The 19,673-nt window shown below is 50.2% G+C and overlaps 1 protein-coding gene across 1 annotated transcript in view; it reads left to right on the plus strand.

Moving 5' to 3' along the window:
- The first annotated feature begins 1,087 nt into the window (after positions 1–1,087).
- The window catches only part of ALX4 (ALX homeobox 4), a 37,279-nt gene continuing 18,693 nt past the window's right edge, over positions 1,088–19,673 (plus strand). Inside the window, exon 1 of the mRNA XM_058026873.1 lies at positions 1,088–1,487. Within this exon, the coding sequence (XP_057882856.1) occupies positions 1,088–1,487 (400 nt within the window). The remainder of the gene's footprint in view (positions 1,488–19,673) is intronic.

Genomic DNA, 19,673 nt, shown 5'->3' on the forward strand with positions numbered 1-19,673 from the left:
GTAATTGACCCCTCAAACCAAAAAGGGCTCCTGCCAGCCTTTGTCCCTTTGCAAGTCACTTCTGGCAATTCCCAAAAGCTTGGTCCAATTCTGCGTGCTTGGTGACCCTGTTAAAATCCGTCCCTGCTGCCCTCCCGTTTGGATGCAGTAGTTTTACACCCGAGGAGAGCACGGTTTTAGAGGTGAATTAATAATGACCGTCATAAACGTGTGGCGAGACCCGGCGGAGAGCTCGCCCGGCTCTGTGCGGGGCGATGGCGGCACCGCCGTGCCACGGCAGGGAAACGGCTCAGGGCAGCGCTGTCAGAGCTGTCGGCCCTGAAGGGGTTAACGGGCAGGGGGAGGCTTAAAGGCAGATAGCTGCGGGGAAAATCCGCATTGCCTTTAATAGAGAGAAGGGGGTCGCAGAGGCGAGGGTCCCCACAGCTGGGGCAGTGAGCAGAGGAGGGACGGAGCGAACAGAGCGTGTCACGACCATTAAATCGTCGCCGGCTCTTCCGCCGACGCGGATGCCGCACTCATCCCTTCGTGGAGTTTATGTCATCTGCTCGATTTTCTGGTTTCTAATCATAAAAATTTTGGGGCCGGTTTGTTTTTCTGGTTTGGTTTATTTTATTTTTTTTTTTTTACGCAAAAGATATGACCTCCATCTTCCCTCTGCTTCCACACACCCCCATACACACACACACACTCACACACACCCCTTCCTAGGCCCCCTCCCCTCCACTGTCATCATCTACATATTAATTGGGGGAGAGGTCTCCCTCTCTCTCTCTTTTTTTTTTTTTTTTTTCCTATGTGGTGGGGGGGAAAGCGCAGAGAAGAGCCTCTTTAGAATGTAGTTTAGAGGGAGACACGGAGGGCGAGCTTATATGAGAGAGGGAGGGAGCGAAAGAAAAAGACCCCTTTTACTGTGCGAGAACTTAAGGGGGTTTGGAGATCTGGTCAGCTTTCACAAACATCTGAATCCTCTTAGAGCTCCCCGGCCCAGCTGTGAGTGTGTGTCTATGCGAGAGGGAGAGAGAAAGAGTGGCTCCTGGTGCCCCTCCAAGCGCATTAAGGACACTCGGGCCTTTTAATTTTAGGAATGAATGCTGATACTTGTGTTTCTTATTGTGATCCGGCTGCCATGGATTCCTACTACAACGCAGCCTCCCAGGACACAGAAGGCTCCTCGCCTTTTAGGGCATTTCAAGCAAGTGACAAGTTCAGCCCTACTTTCCTGGCCAGCAAAGGACAAGGCTTTGGTGACAGCGGCACTAAGTGCCGGAGCCGCTACAGCCAGCAGGAATGTCAGTCCCTGGATGGCAGCGTGCAGGCTCCCGGCTCCGCCGGCTCCCCGGCCTCCTTTAACAAATACCCTCCGCAGCAGCAGCAGCCGCCGCACCTCTATATGCAGCGAGGCCCCTGCAAAACCCCCCCGGACAGCAACATCAAGCTGCAGGAGAGCAGCGGCCACAACGGAGCCCTGCAGGTCCCCTGTTACGGTGAGTCCTTGGCGTGCGGCGGGGGAGCGCTGCAGGCGAGAGCGGAGAGAGGCTCCCGGGCCTGGGAAGCGCCTCCCGGGAATGCGGGGGGCGGCTGCCCGGCAGGACGAACCCTCGCGGGGTCAGGGAGACCTTGCCCGGCGGCTCCGGCTCCCGCAGCGGGGGCCGCCGTGCCCCGCGAGTATCCTCGCTCCCAGCCGGCTCTGGAGCCCGCGATGCCCGCGGGAAGCGCCCTTCCCCCGGGGCCCGCTTAGCCGCGATCTTAATCGCGGTTTGGGGTGGCAGGCGATGCGCTCCCGTTAGCTCTTGTACAACGCGGGGAACTCAGCGGAAAGCGGGACAGAGAGAGAAAGAGCGGAGCGCCGGGCTGTGCAATGTGCTCTCCGCGGGGGCCGTTTTCCGCAGAAAGAATTTCTGGAAAATTTCGCCGAAATGATAATTTTTGCGGTGACGGCCTCTCCTGTCTCTCACTTTCTCCCCTAATTGCCACTCCCCTATTGATTTCTGCCCGGCTGCAGATAACCCCTCGCATCCCCTCCGCGGGTCATTAGCTGCAATTAAGACACTCCCTCGCGCTGGCGCTCGGCAGTGCAGCCGGGAACGGGGGCGCTTCTCGTGTCGTTTCCGACCGTGCCTTTTAAAGGTTTTTTTCGGGAGGTTTCCGCTGTATCAGGGCAGTTGGGGAAAAGCAAAACAAACAAACAGCTCCCCCTTAAAACAAACAGAAAAATTCAACAATGAAACAAATAAACCCGCTAAGTTTTCCTCAGAAGAGAAGGTGGAAATGAAAGCTCTTTCTTTCCCTCCCGGTGATCTCTCTGTGGGCAGAGAGGCTGTCCCGGCCTAGATTCAGAGCGCGTCTCCGCTGACGGAGTCCCATTCTCGATGCGTTAGTCCCAAAGGCAAGGACATCTATAGGACTGTGTCTCCAGGGACACCCTAAGACGGACAGTGACTACGGACTGGGGGCACGGAGGAGGTGGAAGAGGTCCGGGTCAGGCAGCAATTCCCACTTCTAGGCTGCCGCCGTCATTTGAGCACCCTTTGTTCTATTTACCCTTTTCCTCCATCTCTAGACTTAAAAGAGGGTAGAGGCGCCCCACTTACTTCTGCATGTCTCCCAAACCGCGGCTTGCCAGGTCGCCTTCAGGCGCCATCTCTCGCCCTGGACTTGCAGCTGAGGCGTCCCCGGATCCAGCTCCACAGCCCCAGCTCCCCCGCGCACAGGTGACTCCCCTTCACAGAAAAGGACATTAGGTCCTCTCCACACAGCCGTGCTGGGGACCGCAGGCACAGCCCAGCTCCGCTCCTTCCCGCTCCCGGTGGCGCAGCCGTCCTCCCGCGGGTGATGCCTCCCCACCGGGCCGCACACCGCCGTCAGGCCTCTCTTTGAGGGCTGCTTACGCTCATTTGCTGACCAGAGCTGACCCTCTCTTACGCTCCCTCTCTTCCTCTGCCCTTTCCCCATGGGCGGACAATCCCCGCCAGCGCCAGGCCCGCTCCGCATCCGCGGAGGCCTTCTGGGGCCAGCCCGGGCTCCGCGGGGAAGGACACACGGTGGGACCGGGGAGACACGGGGGGCTGAGGCCCGTGCAGGAGATAACCGCTCCCCGCTCCTTCTGGGAATGGGATGGAGGGTCAGTCCCCCGTGCCTTCCCCGCTGCCCCGACATCCTCTCTCTGCTAACCGGCTCTCTCGTTTTGTAGGTTGCAAGGCCCAGGGCGCCCTGTGATGACACATTAAAACCCCCCTGTAGAATGACACGAGTTTATTGCCTTCCTAACCCCGCCGGGGTTCCCCTGATTTATTTTCAAGCGAGGCTCGGGGTTCTCCTTCAGTGGGAGCCCCGCAGCGGAGGCGGGTGGCCCGGCCCGGCCCGGCCCGCGCTCGTTGTGAGCCCCTTGTGATGTGGCTGGGGCCGGTGGGCTGTAATGAGAGACACATGGTTCGGCAAGGATAATTAATAGCAATAGCGATAATAATAGTGCTTAATGGCTGAAGGGAGAGACTCGCTAATAACAGACAGATCGGGGTTTCGCAGAGCGACTGCAACATCCATAGGCGCCTCTTCCCAAACCGCGAGACCACCGCGCCGGGCGCAGGAGCTGTGCCCGAGGAGCCCCCTCGAGGGCTGCAGGGACGGGGAAACCTCGGAGTCGGGGCAGATCCCCCGGCGCGGTGAGCCCGGGGAGGCGAAAGCCGCGCTCGTTCTCCGCAGCGGGCACCGGCGCGGTCAGCAGCGCACCCGCGGCGCTCCCGGCGGTGAGGAGAGCTGCCCGGAGAGGTTCCCTCGGGAAGCCGGGCACAGGCGACTGTCCCACTGCTTCCCGCCGACCCCGCCGCAGCTGCGGCGCTGGTTCTGCCGTGCGCGGTGCGCCGAGGGGAAGGAGCCGCTGGCTCCCCGCGTCCCCTGCTCTCCGGGCCTGAGCAGGATGCTGGGCTGGTGGGCGCCGTGACCGTAAACCCCTCCATTTCAAAAACAACAAATCCCCAAAATAAGAGGAAAGAAACCCCAACCAAGCAAACAGAAACCGAGGCCAGCCAGCAGCAGGCTCTCCTGCCCGGCGATACCCGGGCTGCCGGCTCCCCCCGCGCCCATCCTTGCCGTAGGCCCTTCGCCCGGGCCGGTCCCTCCTGGGGTGCTGCTCCCCGCACGGCCGCCCCGCAGCCCTCGCCCTTCCCCCGGTGGCTGTGGAGGCCCGGGAGAGCCCGGAGCCGAGCGGGCTGGGGCACGGCGGGCACGGCGCACACTCCGCTTGCTGCAGGGACAGGGTGTCCCCTCCTTTTTTTAGTTGTTTAATTTAATTTTATTTCTTTAATAAACAAGTCTTTTTGAGTTATAAAAAGCCCGAGCCTGCCATCTATTGCTCTCGGCTTCTATTTCTAGATCTAAGACCTTCCACTGCATTGTACGGATAAATATAGGCCAGGGAGAGCGGCGGCCGTAAATACACGGAGGACACGGACGGCAATGGTCGGAGCTCTTCCAGCCCGGCTTCTGGCAGGGACAGCGGCACCGGCGGCCCTGGCTCTCGGCCGGGCTCCCCGCAGCCCCTCGCAGTGGCGGCTGCCAGCCTGTCCCTATGGGGCTCCGGGCACGGCTCCTTCGGTGCCGATCCCGCTGCCCCTGCCCTGCAGGGCCGGCAGCCTCGCCCTGCTCACCCCGCGTTCCCTGCCTCCAGCAGGGGTACGGGCTGTTCCACAAACCGCCGCGGACAGCGAAAGCCGAATTCTTTAAAAAAAAGTCACAGAATGAGAGAATCTTCAAGGCTGGAAGAGACCTTCAATATCATCTAGTCTTGAGAACAGGTTTTATATCTTGGATTAGGAGGGCAAAAGCTTTCGGATGATTTAGGCGCTGTAGTAATCTGACTTGATATTTCTACTGCATGGAGCTGAAGTAAGTTACATTTCTTGAAACATGTGTATTCACATACCCCTATACACAAAGAAATGTATACGTATATTGCTGTCTCGAAGTTCCGGCTGGAGCAAAATCCTTTCGGGAGTGAAGGCCAGCGTGATGGGGATGTTTGCTCAAAGGAAACAGGAGAAAGGAAACGGCTTTCTCTAACGGAGGAAATTCTTTAAGTACCCCGTTATGCAAATAAAGACCATTTTTTTATTTAGCTGGCAAATAAAAAGTGCGGCCGTAAGTGCCTTATTATTAGAAGTACAGAAAGCCACTGCTGTAGGAATCGGAGGCTCGCTGCGTGCTTTTGAAATTGACACTTTTAATGGTTTTCTCCTCCTCCTCCTCCTCGTTCCCCGATGTAACGTAAGCTGCAGGCACGGCAGGAACGAGCTCGCTGGCGGTCCCTGTCCGCCTCCCGCAGGGACCGGCCGCTCGCTGCCGGGGCTCGGGGCTCCCGCAGGGCTCCCCCCCCTCGGGGATGCCGCGTCCCCGCTCCGGCATCGGGCCGCCCCGCCAAGGGTCTCCGCAGGAGCGGCTCTGCCAGGAGTGAGGGGGGTGGCGGTCCCTGCCCCGAGCCCGCCGAGAGGCCGGGGTGCAGGGGGCTTGGGGAGGGGTGTCCCGAACTGCCGCGGCCCTTCGGTCCTGCCTCCCCTTCCCTCTCCCCGCGGCTTTGATCTCGGCTCCCGGCTGCTGCCCGGGCTCCTTCGCCGCGGCCGGGGGGCGGGTGGGGTGCGCGGCCTCCCCGCGGCTCTCTCCGCCCCGGTGGGGATTTGCCGCTGCCCCCGCGGCTCTCTCCGCCCCGGAGGGGATTTGCCGCTGCCCCCGCAGCTCTCTCCGCGCAGGTGGGGAGATGCCGCTGCCGGGATCCCCGCGGGGAGCAACACGGGATATAAAGGGGAGAGGTGCGCTGGAGGCAGGCACGAGTGGGGAAGCGGGGCCAGGGGACAAGGGGAGACGTGATCCAAGCTGGCATCGGGGAGCAGGAGGGCGGGAGGCGAGGCGAGCTCCAGGGAGCAGGGCGGCAGAGCCGGCCCTTCCCTGCCGCTGATGTGGGACCGGCTCCCGGCGAGGTTCGGCCGCCGGCTCCCGGCGCGCTGCTGACGCCGCCCTGGCAATCGCCCTCTCTTTTCCACAATAGGGCCACCAGATCTGCCATTCAAGGGTTCCGGCACCCTCCCAGGGAGGGGAGGGAGCTCTCGCCGGGAGTTTGGCTAAGCCTCTGTTTGAACAGACACTCGGAGGTGCGGGATCTCCTCCGCGGAAACCTGCGGGATTTCCTCAGGCAGCCAGACGCCAAGGTAGGGCTCACGTTCCTTACCCCTAGGGCCGCGCAGGAAGGTTTGTTCGCGGCTCTTTCCAAAAGGTGTTTTGAGCTTCTCTTGAATTGGACGCTGGAATTGGTAGATCTGGCTGGAGGTTTTTATAGGATTCCTGACCCGAGCTGTTTATAACACTCATGTGTCAAAGGACCGGGAGACTCCCTGCCCCTGTATCCCCGCCGCTCCCTCCTTGCAGGAAGATTTCTTTTCGCACTAGAGCTGTTTATTTTCGACTTGTCCGCTGCTGATTGGAATTAACTCCGCTTTAGCCCTACACTTGAGCAGCGCACGCCTGTAAACCCAGCAGGACTTTACCAGCGAGAAGAAGGTGCGGAAAGAAAGAGTCTTAAAACTTTTACTAGTCTTAACTATTTTGAAAGAAGCACAGAGCGAAGTAGACGAGAAAAATACTGATGTAGAGAGAGATTTGGAGATGCTTATTTGAGTGCGTTTTTTTCCTAAGGGTTTGGTGTAGGAGTCCTATTAACAATCTATGCTGATGCCAGATAGCGCAAATGAGCTCTGTGTGTGTTATCTGGAGCTGCAGGCTGTTTATTTTGTGCAGCCTTTTGAGTGTACATTCAGTGTGGTTGCATGACTAACTGGCTGGAGTGATTCACTGGCTGCTTTATGGGTGACTGCTCAAAACAAGTTGTGAATCAAAAGAGATTTCTTTGGCTGTGGTTTCTAACCTCCCAAGTTAAATGTACCCACGGTTTAAGGGGAGCTAATGTGCAGACTTCAATCCCTCAGATCGTGAGGATTTCTTCATTTTCCAAGCCCTGCGTTCAAAGCCGTGATGAGTTTCCCTTGTAAGAGGGAGGTGATGTCTGAGAGGCTCGGAGCCAAGGTCTGCTGCTAAAGGACATTTCCAGACCTGTCCATTCGGTCACCCTAGTTCCTGGCCCTTTAGCCAGTTTTGCTCCCTGGAGCCCTTAAGATGCTTTATTACTTGTTCAGGGCATTTTTGCAGCTTAGCAATTCTCAAGTTAAAAGTGTGAATATGTCTTGGGGCAGTAAGAAGTTTTTATTCTCATTTTGCAGTTGGAAAAACTGACACTTGGGGTACCCGAGTGGCTTGTGCAAGGTGAAGCTGTGGCCACTCAGTGGCATCAGTGTGACCTTTGCAGGGCTGTGGCTCAGGCAGAAAGAAGCACTCAGCCAGCTTGAGAAGGAGCCACTGCTGGAGTCAGAAACTCATGGAGTAGAGGTCCCATGTGTGATTTTGTAGGGGCTTTAACTTGTGTTTCTTGACAGCCACGTCCTTATTCTGTGCAAAAAGCTGTAAGCAATCAGTGTGCTCTCATATCCTCAGATTTTTCAGTATGTAAAATAGGCTCAACCTGCCAATCCACGTTAGTGGTCTAATCTTTAAAAAGTAACTCTTCAGTGTAGGCAACCTATATTGGCCAACACAAGATATGAGTTATGCTTTTCAGAAAATGCTGAGCAATCCCTGCCCCAAAAGTCATATGTTTCTGAGGTACTCCTCCTACACATCTGAAAAAAATCCCATCTCAATTGTTAATCATGTTGGAAAGCACAGGTCTAACATCTTTATGTAGATACATTTTCAAATGGAAAAAAGAGATAGTTGTGGATTAGGAGAAGCCTGAGTGGTAATGCAGCTGATATAGGACCACTGTGACTTGAGAAACATTTACTAGGAGATGGATGGAAATATTTCATATTACTAAAATGTCAGAGCAATTAATCATAGTTACATGTGTCTCAGCAGCCTCAACTTGTAAAGGGAAGTTCATAAGTAAAGGAGGAAAGCTACTTACATATAATAAATAAATGATCTCCACTTTATTTTCTGTGTAAGTTCAGATGATTCAGTGCTATTATACATACTGGTGAATCTGCTTAGCCATATTTTTCATTCATGCTTGTAAATCATCTTCATATTTTGACTGTCACATAAGTAGATACAATGTGAAAGAGCAGTTGTGATTGTCATGATAAAGGTCATTTTTTGGTCAAAGAGAGGGACCAATGAGAAATAGGGTAAATTGATGGAGAGAGGAAGGAGAAGAGATGAATGAGGAGAGGCAGGGCAAGAGGAAGAAGAAGAGAAGATATCTTGAATGGGTAATAAGCAGTGACAGACTCAGCATTATTATGGAAGGTGGTCTGCAACAGATTTTATGAACTATCTAAATTCATATCTAAGTATGAACCCACTAGCATAAAATTCTTTATAACTCCCTTGAGAATATCTGTGATTCAACTTTTTGTAGCTGCTGTCTTCAGGTCCCAGCAGGACTTAGTCATGACAAGTTGGTATATCATGAGCTATGGTCTCTCATCTGCACTGACTGAACACTGTTGCATTATCCAAGTCAGTACTAAATGTCTATTTAAGTCTGTTTGTATCTAATTTTTTTTTTTTAATGAAGATGCAGTTCACGTGCTATCCTTTTTACACTTAATCTGCTTATTGGAAACAGATGGTTGAATCAGTTTTGTTTCTAAGTATATTATTTATTAGCAAGAACTAATAGGTTCCTTAGCTGTAAGGCAGTGGGTGAGCTGGTGGTGCAGCCTGAAAGGTAAGCTGGTTTACTCACCAACAGACTGTGCACTGCATGCTGAGTCTGGCTGCAAACTCTGTGGGACTTAACATGACAGCCACCTCTATTCAGTGGAAGTCTGAAAAATAACCCTGCGAAACCAGAGGGCAGGGAGTCAACAGCATCAAGGCCCATCAGAGAAGTGCTATCAATGAGGAATGAGAGTACAAATGCTTTGGGCAGACTGGTGTTGAGGGGAAATAAAATAAATTTGTAAGATCTCGATATAACTCCTATTTGACTGCTGTTCCCCATCCGGGCTCTAGGTGCAAGCACTGCTGCTTAAAAGAAATATCTCGTGTCACATCAGTTCCTCCCTGCAGTGGAAGCAATCCCCTTGGGACTTTGGATAGTGACTGACTGGTTCACTTGGGAGCTGTACATCAGTTTTAGGGTAGGATGCTGCTTCCAAAAAGGGAAATGGGGAACTGTATTCATTCTTTTGATGCAAGAGAGATCAGATAACAAAAGTGCTTGCAGATATCTAATCTATTCAGGAGCAGTGGGAAGTGAAAGAAATTCACACCAAAATTAAATCAAAGCAAACCAAAGTTGTACAGTATGCAAAGGGAAAGAGTGCAATATTGAGAATTTTCCCAGAAAGGGTCAAAACCAATCAGAGAATTACTCTGTTCTGGAACAGAGCTCAGAGAGATCTGAAGCCCCATCTGCAAGACCATGACTCTGCAAGGTGTTGAGAAATGTGTGTGACACAGGCCAGAAGTTGTTTTACAAAACAGGAGAAACAGAAAAATATTGCTCAGCCCAAAACTTAGTACGAGACCCGTGCCATGGCAAGGTTTCTGAAAGAAAGGAAAAGCACTTTAAAAATCATACCACAGGCTCACAGGGGTACCGGTCTGCTGGGCATGGAACTGCTCTCAGGCTGTTGGGTCTGCCAGGTGGGGATGGGTCACCTGAGAGACTGGTCCTTTCCAGTGTGTGTGTGTGCACAAGCCCACAGCATCAGGTTTTTCCTGCCCCAGAGATGCCACTCAAGAATTACTGAGTACTGTCAGTGGGAACATGTGGAACATGTCCATTCCCACTGTGAGGCCAGCTGGGAAGGGGAATGGGCAGAGCCTTGCTCTGCAGAGCTTGTTGCCAGAGGGGAGCCCCAGGGCAAACAGTGGGGCAGGGTCTGCCCTAGAGCCTGGGCCACAGTGCTGCACTTCATGAGGCAGGGAGACCTTCTGGAGCACCTCGAGGTTCTTTCCAGCCTTCCCTGGGATGGTGCATGTCCAGACCTCTTCCTGGAGTAGAGTCAGGAGCACAGCTGTGGCAAGGACCCATAGCTGAGAGCTGAGGAGCCCTGCACTATAGACATAACCTGGCTTATCAAGATTTGGTCTGAACCTTCATAAGCAGATTGGAGCCAGATATCACTCTGAGCTAGACGGGACATAGCCAAATGCTAGAAGGCAAGAGGAAGAAGCACCTACCTAGATTGGCAGAGGAGCTGCAGACATTTTGTGTTTCTCACATCTCCAGTGAGGACTTCCAAGATAAATAGCCGATGGACCAGACAGTTAGACAGAGTGTGCAGAAGGCCAGAAACACTCCATGAAGCTGTGGGATTTATGGCAGAGCTTACATATTGCATTTCAGCTCTTGAACAGAAGTTGGAAAGCTGCTACTGGACGAGAGGGAAGCTGGTTGCTTTATATAGTTATGAGCTCTATGTGCTAGAGAAATGAGTATTTCCATCCAGATCATACCACTTCAAGCTATTAGAAAAAGGGACTTATGAAGGATAGAAAGCAAAGGGGTATTGTCTGCAACATCAAACATGAGCACAGCAGCTCAGTTAACTGTGGCTCTGTTAGCAAGGGGAAATATCCACAGAGAGAGTTGTTATAAATACATGGCTGGTCAGGACAGAGCCTCATAAAAATAAAAAAAAATCATGAAAGGCCCAAAGTTAGCTCAGGAAAAGTAGGGACCTGTAGCTGCACATGCAAAGTTGGGTGATGCTGGTTTTAAGTTATAGTTGAAGCTATAATAAAGCTTATTTGTGCCTGGGCTTGGATATTAAGCTGGTATCTAGAGAACCCTGCTGTTCCCTTGTGCCTTTTAATTAGTTTGGGTTTGTGGCTGGTTGTCCTGAAAATCCCCTTTTCCTTGGCCTGAGTAGTAAAAATTGGAGTTCTTGGTTGAACAACCTTTTTCTCCATTTGTCAGCAGTCCACCTCAGAGGGAGGGCAATGGGAATAGCCAAGTAGCAGGAGAGGGGTTTATCACCTGTGTAATTCACAGGTACCACAGGTGCTCCTTCAGGTGTTGAATTTAAAGATGTTGTATAGAAATGTTGTATAGGAGATGGGAAAATAAAACAACATACAACAAGCACTCTTGAGAGCTCATGATCACCAAAACACCCAGAAAAAGAGGTTCTGATGTTTTGCTGTGATGTCTTGAAGTTGTAAACTCTTTAGTCATGCCATGAGAGAACTGTTCATGAGGAAAATGCAGACAGATAATGGGAAATTACTGCAAGGAGATATAATACTTTTCTTGCATGTGTTGTATTTCTAAAGTGGGTCCTCAAAGATGGGGAGAAACCCTACCGCAGTTGGTGATGGAAACCAGAGGGGAAGATGATGGGACAGTCCAACATGGGTCTGAGGGAAGGCAAGGCCTGAGGAAAATGTCCTTGCTGGCAAAAAATGCATGCAGCAGACCAGGCTGCTGGGATCCAGGAAATTGCTCAGCATAGCCAAGGTGGGAGATGAACTAACACTGAGCATACACATCACTGAGGCTGGGACCTGGTCAGTCCTGAAAGCACCAGGGCTTTCAGCCTGCAGTGTTTTCCTTCAAAAACACGGCTCATGTGAAAGAAAGAGGTTTGGGCAGTCTGTTGGTGGTGCCTGCCTCAGTGGGCAGGCCCTGAGCTGTCTCTTTGAGTTTCTACACAGCTTTTTGGACCTCATCAGCTGTCCTGGTTAGAGAAGAAAGCCAGCAAGAGCTTTTCTGTGTGATACATTAACCAGAGGGTGCTTGTGTCTTACCATTACTAGATAACATCTGGGATGTGCCTTACTAGGCTCATTTTGGTTTCCACAGTGAATATCTGGAGGTGAAAATGGCTTTCATGTTAGCACAAGTCCATCAAATCCTGTAGCATGGGTCTGCCGTCCCCTGGGTAGAGCAGCCCTCCCTCAGGAGGCCGAGCCAGCAGGCCCTGCACCGGCAGCCACGTGTGGTACAGCTGGCATGTCCTGGTGAGGGGTGAGCCCTTCGACAGGAACCAATGATGATTTATAAACAGGCTGTCATGAGCTCCAGGCTGCCAAGCTAAATGGAGCCCAGAGCAAGGTGAACTGCTGAAGAGAGGCATAACATGCACCCTGGGCAAACTCAATGCAGTGCTTCCCCCATGCCAGGGAAGGGAGCACAGAACTGTCAGCCTGTCTGGCCTTGCAGGGCACTGATCCTGCTCGTGGAGGCTCAGCTGAAGGCTTGCCAGGACTACAAAAGCTCCACATGCCCCTTGTGAGAAGAGAAAGCTGCCCTGGCAGTGAAAGGAGAGCAGCCAGGCATTTTCAGGCTGAAGCAGCTTCCATTGAACACAGCTGGGGGTGCCTGTGGGGTCGGAACAGCGCTGACACAAGAGCACAGTCACCAAAGACTAGTTCTGCCAGTGCCTTGTTCAAAGGCTTTTTTTTTGTGCAGATACCTCCCTCAGCAGGGCAGCAACAAAAAACTGAGACTACATCCTTTTTTACCTCCTTCTTCCACAGGGTGCAGGAATGAAAACTCTCCTGTTTCATCCATAGATGTAAGTTTGCAAGAGCAGAGTTCATGGAACTAAGAGGGAGTGTTCCTCAAAAAGACTCCTGGTGTCAAAGCAGGTGTGATTTAAAAAAACAAACCCTCGCTTGGCAGCCTTCTCTGCTTTTTGACTCTTTTCAGATGAGTGAGGCAAAAGCCCTCTGGTCATGGAGGGAAAGCATGGAATTTAAAGATGAAATGGTTTATAGGAGATAGGAAAATAAAACGACATATGACAAGCGCTCGTGGGAACTCATTATCACCAAAACACTCAAAAAAGAGGTTCTGATATTTTGCTGTGATGTCTTGAAGTTGTAAAGTCTTTAGTCAAGCCATGAGAGAGTCAGTTTTGAAGAAAATACATATAGATGATGTCAAATTACTACAAGGAGGTGTGATGCTATTCTTGCATGTGTTGTATTTCTGAAGTGGTCCCCAAAGATGGGGAGAAGCCATGCAGAGCAGTGGCTCCTGGGGACCTTACTGTGATTCATTGTCGTTGATGTTGTTGGGCCTTTGCCTGAGACAGAATCTGCCAGACAATATTTGTTGGTAGCTATGGATTTCTTTAGAAAATGACCTGAAGTTTACCCAAAAAGGAACCAAGAGACTATGATAGCAACCAAGCTTCTAAGGGCTGAATTTTTCACCATATTTGGGGACCAAGACACAAAGAACATGGAACAAGGCAGAGGCTTTGATGCCAAAGTATTTAGACAGGTTTGTCAGATGCTAGTAAAGGCAATAGGAGGTATCCAGCATCCTAAAGATAGTAGGGAGGAGAAGCTTGGCTGGTGCTGAGAGAAGGCATTGAGCCAATTGTGTGCCACCTGGCCTGAGATGCCTCCATTTACACTCCCTGCTCTCCCTGTGCTGCTCCTCAAGGCTTGGGTACCTGCCCCGTGTCAGCATCTGAGAGACTTTAGTGTGTTTTGCACAGCACCAAAACCCCATGAGTGTGCAACTGAATCACACCCCAGACACTCCACAAGAGAGTGACAAAAGGACCAGGATGATCCAGCCCTTTGTCTATTCTGTTGGGTTTTAATGACTTTCAGAGTAAAGGGAAAGCACTGTCTGACCCCAGTTGTCCCTTTCAGACATTAGCCAGGAAACATAGCACAGCCTTTATGAGAAATTCCTAAATCTAGACTTTGTAAGTCTGGCCTATCTGGACTCTGCAAAAATCAAGTGGAACAGCCTAGGTTTTTCTAGAGAAAATCTGATGCAAATATTGTGAATGTTCTCTGATGTATGCTTTTGTGTGTTAATCTGGCTGATTGCACCTCCCACAGAGATGGAGATACTAGGAGCCTGCAGCAGATAAACCATGGTCTGTAGCACTGACCACATACATGCATTAACACGTAAGAGGCCACTGGGTCCTGGCCAAGGAGAAGTTATGAGGGTAACTGAGTGGGTCCTGAAAGCCAAGAACGCAGCCAAGGGTGTTGAGTCTGGTAGAAATTAGTTCCCCACTGGGGAAAAACAGGGAATGGCCTCATTTAGCCCACAGATTTTATTAAAACCAAGAACTTTGCTGAGAACTCCTCCTCAGGATTTCAAAAGAAAAGGGAGCAGCAGCTGAAAGCCTGTGGTGACATCTCAGTGGGAGCAAAGTCAATCCAAGCTCTGTGAAAATGTCCCAATAGGAAAATGTGATATGAGTGTGTAAATAGCTAGCCTGGTTGCTCTGGCATTTCCTCCCTGTATGCCTGGCACGAAGTAGGTCCACGGCTCTGTGTTCCTCTGGAAGGAGGCTGAGCAGGGCATGTTTGTGCAGGTATCCCTGACAGAGGTGAGCAAAGCAGTTCCTTTTTGTTCAGTCCTGTGCCAGAAGTATTAACACAGTGGTGTGAGCATGGGCCCTGAGGACTGCCCAAAGCACATCCCAGAGCATGCCTGGCCCAGGTGGCAGGGGAAAGCAGGGGAGCTGGCAGCATGACAGTGATAGCAGTGTAGCACCGTGGTAGAGGTGACCTGCTCCTCACCCTATGGTGCCCTGCCCAAAGGATGTCAGACCACCCCTTCTCCAGGCAGGCAGTCCTGCTCCACAACCTTCAGCTCTCCTGTCCCAGATTTCTCCTGGGCCAGAAACCATTAAACAAAAAGAGAGTACGCAGGCTTCCAGACTCTCCCTGCCTGGTAATAATCTATGAAGGTTCCTATTGTAGCATCCAAACACCACAGTCCATCAGTTGACAGGAGACGAAGTAACGTTTAATTTTCTGTTTGTTAGATCATGTTCATGTTCTTGACAAAGTTAAAAACTAATGTAGTCCACAGTGCACTGCAGTTTGAAGCAAATTTGACTGTATAGCAGTTTATAAGCCTAGCTTCATAAACTGCAGGAGATGCCAGTGGCAAGAACAATGTGGTTTAAGCCAAGTCAGGAAGCTGCATCTTTGCATTGGAAAACAGGGGCCAGAAGCAGCAAATACTCAGAGGGTCCCTGATGCCAGGCAAATCTCTCATTACCAGCAGGCACTGCCCAGGGCTGTGCTCCCTTCTTTGGGATGGAGAGTTTCCTCTAGCACTAAAACCTTGGCTCTAAAACCCTGGCTTCTTGGAAGCTACGTACCCATAACTGTGTTTGCTGAGGGGGTTTTGGAGTTTGGAGTCCTATTATTTACATCCAACTGTATATTTTCTCCTGAGAGCCCTGTAAACCAAATGAATTGCAGAAGAAATCGCACATTCCCACACAGGCATGTTTTCTCCTCATGAATCCAAAAAACCATGACCCAAATGTACTGTGAGATAGTAAATCTGAGAAGGCAGTGTGTGGGAAGCCTAGCCTGAGATGAGAAGGAAGGAGAAAGCAGCCCACTGCAGCCCCCAGCATCTTTCCATGCAAGCACACTGAGCCTATGAGCTGGAGATGCTTCGGGGAAATAGAGGCCAGTTGGTGCTTAGTGGCCCCACTAATTCCAGGAGCCCTCAGACACTGGAAACAGAAGTTTTTTATCTATTCTTCCTAAATTTCAACCTTTCCAGACCCTTGCAGACAGGCTTGCTTCTGAAGAGAAAAGAAAGAGCCGGTGAAAAGGGATCTTGCTCTCATCTAGAAAACCGAAAGAGCACGTACCTTTCCAACCAGTGCTTTCCAGGTGTATTGATTCCAGCCCATGTTTTCTGATTGTGTATTTTATTCTCCTCTCTAGGCCATCCTGTCTGCAGTCACTCTTTCCATTTGCTTTTAATGCCTCCTTCTGCTTCCCACCCTGCTAGAAAAGGCCGCTTCTAAGCACTGAAGCTCTGCTTGTGGCACCAGCATCATGATGTCTCTAGGCAGAGACTTTCTGAGTTGTGGTCCATGTCAGCACACAGCCACCTTTATGGAGATGAGGTATCTCCCAAAATAAGGGCTCCCCTAAGGAAGTATTTTGGGAGACAGGGAGCAGGAGGGATGAACACCCCGTGTGTTTTATTTGCAAATTGTGAGCAAGATGTGAGTTTTTGAGGTCTGTCTGGGACACAGGATTGTTGTTGGGATGATGATTGTGAGTAATCTTTGGTCAGCAGATTGTGTGTGTGTGGGTGAGCTGGTGCAAGGAGCAGGCAGCTGAAAGGGCTTCTGTGGTGGTGAGTGGAAGGTGGACACAAAGGATGAGCCCTTGTTCCCTGATTGGATGAGCACCTCTGGCAGAAGCAGGTTTGTGGGACAAACATTCCTTTTCACAAGTTACTAAAGACAATTTCTGTAAATATTTGCTAATGTTTACTTCACATTTGTAGTCAGTCATGTCAATACGATCCCATTCTGGAATGCTAACTGGCAGCAAACACAAAAGTGGGCATGAACTCAGCTGTCTAATTTAGGCTGATTTTCATGGTCATTATCCTTCATGTAATCATCCAGTTTGGTTGAGAACTAGTAGTGCTCCAGGAGTTCCTTTCCTTCCAAGAGTCATGATTTTTTTGTTTTCTGTTAGGAAAATGTGTTACCAGAGTCACTGTTGTTTGTGTCTACTGCCTGACACTTCATACCACAATCCTGCATCCAGTTTCTTCTAACTTAATCAAAATTTAACAATCTTGCCTAAAAGCTCCCACAGCAGTTGTTTGCCTCTGGCTGTTTTTACAATACTTTTTTTTAAAAGTTCTTCGAATCAGTTAAGACATTTCCAAGAATGTAAATAAAACTAAGCACATTTTTGTTTTCTCCATGTCAGGAAAAATCCAATGATGACTTTTTTCCTAAGTTCTGCTGCACTGTGCTGTGGAGCAAGATCATCAGATTTACAGTGGAGCTGGGCTTTGGGTAGGAAAAGTGCTTTGTGCCTTTGCTCTGAAAGATTATCCAACAACTAGTCACAAGGAGTTGTGGTTTGAACTGTCTCAGTAGTGACATCTTTGATTTTCACACCTAAAGACACTGCAGATTTCTCATGTTTTAGGAAGTGTTTTCAGCCAGGTCTGAACTTACTCTTATTGCAGTGGCCATTTACCCTGGTGGCTGGTCCAGCCTTGCTTGGACCCAGGCAATGAAGGGGAGCAAAGGCTGGGATGAGGATAAGGAATTTTGACGTGGCAGAAAATTGTTCTGAAGGAGTGTGCTGGATTGAATGGGGGTTTAGATCTACTTGGCCAGGATGCAAAAGTATTGCATGATTCAGGGCATCTGAGAGGCACAGGACCTTCACCTCCAGGCTGCAAAAATATTAGACAGCGCTAAGTACTTTTTAAAACTCAGGCTTAGATAGAGTGTGTGTTGTGTTCTCTGTCTCACTTTGCCATCCACACAACACAAGAAATAGCAGTGCCTCAGCTCTCGGGGCTTGCTGTGACTCGGGCATCGCTGTGGGACTCTCTGGCACAGCTCTGTGGATGCTGTGGGGAGCCCAGGTGACACTGCTGAACAGGGTGTGGGCACCAGGCAGTAAATAATGATCACCTTCCAACACTGGATGATGATGAGAAAACTGAGAAGTGTTCACCATAGAGAGGGGTGCAGTGTCTGTGATCCAAAGACCCAGAAAGCAAGAAGTGTTTAGCTGGAGAGTATGTGCAGGATGGGCAGTCACTGTGAGGATGCAGCTCACCAGGCACAGTCTGGGAAAATAACTGACTCTCAGAGATGGAGTAGAAAGTAAAGGTCAAATGCTCTTGGCTCATGCAAACCTACTTCTGGGGTTTTTTTATTGTTTTGGGTTTTTTTTTAATTTCATTTTTCCCCCCTGGTGACAATTATATGTGTTGCAAGGTGAAGTAGTTCTCAAGTGAAATGAAATCCCTTTCTCTGACCTCAGAGTGCATAGCTCTCTGAATTACTTGACAAGCACAGTTTACCCTTTGAGCAATTCATGACTCCCCTTTCACAAGTAAGAGCACACTTTTGTGGATGTTTTCCTTGCTCAGTACTACTTAATGGGGTTTTTTTCCTTAATAACTGTCATTTGACCTGCATCTTGGGTTCAATCCCCACATGGGCCATTCACGTCAGACTTGGACTCAATGACCCTTGTGGGTCCCTTCTAACTCAGAATAATCTGTGAGTCTGTGAATGTTGCTATTTTCAGCTCAAAATTAAAAATGTAAGTTGCTGATTGTGAATACTATTTGTTGTTCATTTACTAGAGGAATCTTAGGTACATCCATTTCATTTCCTCTTGGTGCCTCATTATCAATAAACCTTTGCCTCACTGCTTCTGTAAATCATTTTCATCCTTTTCCTTTGGGAATCGTGTTTGGGCTCTTGCACAAGTGTCTCATGAGAGTAATTGGTCAAGTCATGGAGTATCAATTTTACTTCTTGATGAATTTTCAAAACTTCATTAAAGGAGGATTATTGAACAACACATAAGTATTTTTTCGGATGAGGAAAGCATTGCACTTAAACCATGATGCAAGCAGGGTTTCCCAGAATTTTACCAAGTACAGTGGCTTGTGTCAACTATTGGAATAATTCAAAATAATGCACTTAGATTATCCTGACTCCCTAGTAAACATATACCTTCTCTCTTCTAGGTTATGAAGGATGTGGAGCTAGAGCCCCAGAGAAGTCCTAAGTTGGTATATATGTTTCAGAGCTTATGGCAAATGAGGGAGAGTTTCAGATACTTTTTCCCCACTCCTCACAGCCCCAGCAGAAAAAACAGTGACGTGCAAGAGCATAGCACTCATCACTAATGGTGGTCTCCCATCAGATGCTGCAGCGGTGTTGGCAGCTCATGGCAAACACCAGTGGTGGACACAGACCCAGAGCCTGACTGAGGCACGGGAGAATTGTTTGCTGCAGAGGCTGGAGGGAACCTACAGAGGCCAAGGGTTTATTAAACTTCAGTTTGACTGGAGCTGAAATATGTGCCTCTAGAGCAGGGCAGCAGAGGTTCACGGAGACCTTGCTGCAGACATTTTATGACAGTCTTTGGGGATACATATAAGAAGACTGGGGCATTCTGATTAATTTAAAAAAATATTTGTTTAGACTGTGTCAGGGTCAAGTGGAGTTTCCAAGCAAGCCAGTCTTAGATGGATTTTTCTGTCTTTGCCCTTTCTCCTCAGCTATGGTGTAGACACACTGGGGTTCATGGCCAGGCCACGCAGTGCAGCCATGTCTCCTCAATACCTCAAAACAACTCTCAAGCTCAGAGAGACTTTGATGTCATTGTGTGCCCCCTGCACTGCATGTGGGCTCATGGAGACCAGGGATGAGAGTCCCTGGTACCAGTCATTGCTGCTGCCACCTTCACACCATGTCAGGAGTCTGGGCTTTCCCACCCCAATTGGCATCAGCATCTCCTCTGCAGGAAACTCCTGTGAGGCTGCAGTACTGCCCCCACCTCATGGTGAGGATGTAAAGCTCAGGGGAAACAACTTGCTGCTCTCAGGTACTTTTTTGGATTGGTTATTGCGTCTTGCTGTTGGTTATTGTGTCTCGCTTCTTGGCTGGCAAGTTCCCAGTTTGACTGTGCTGCTTGTTGCTTCACTTTGGGATTTTGCTGCCCTACTACTCTCTGCCAGTAAAAGATGATGCCAGTCTGTTGCCCAGGCCCAGTGATGGTGAATTAGTAGGTTTGGTAGCCAGAAACCTCATTTCTTTCTGGAATGCTTCTAAAAGCCTAGTGCTCATAGGAATTTTCCCAGACCTGGCTAGCCT

The sequence above is a fragment of the Melospiza georgiana genome, chromosome 6, assembly GCF_028018845.1.
Source record: "Melospiza georgiana isolate bMelGeo1 chromosome 6, bMelGeo1.pri, whole genome shotgun sequence".
Classification (NCBI taxonomy): Eukaryota; Metazoa; Chordata; class Aves; order Passeriformes; family Passerellidae; genus Melospiza; species Melospiza georgiana.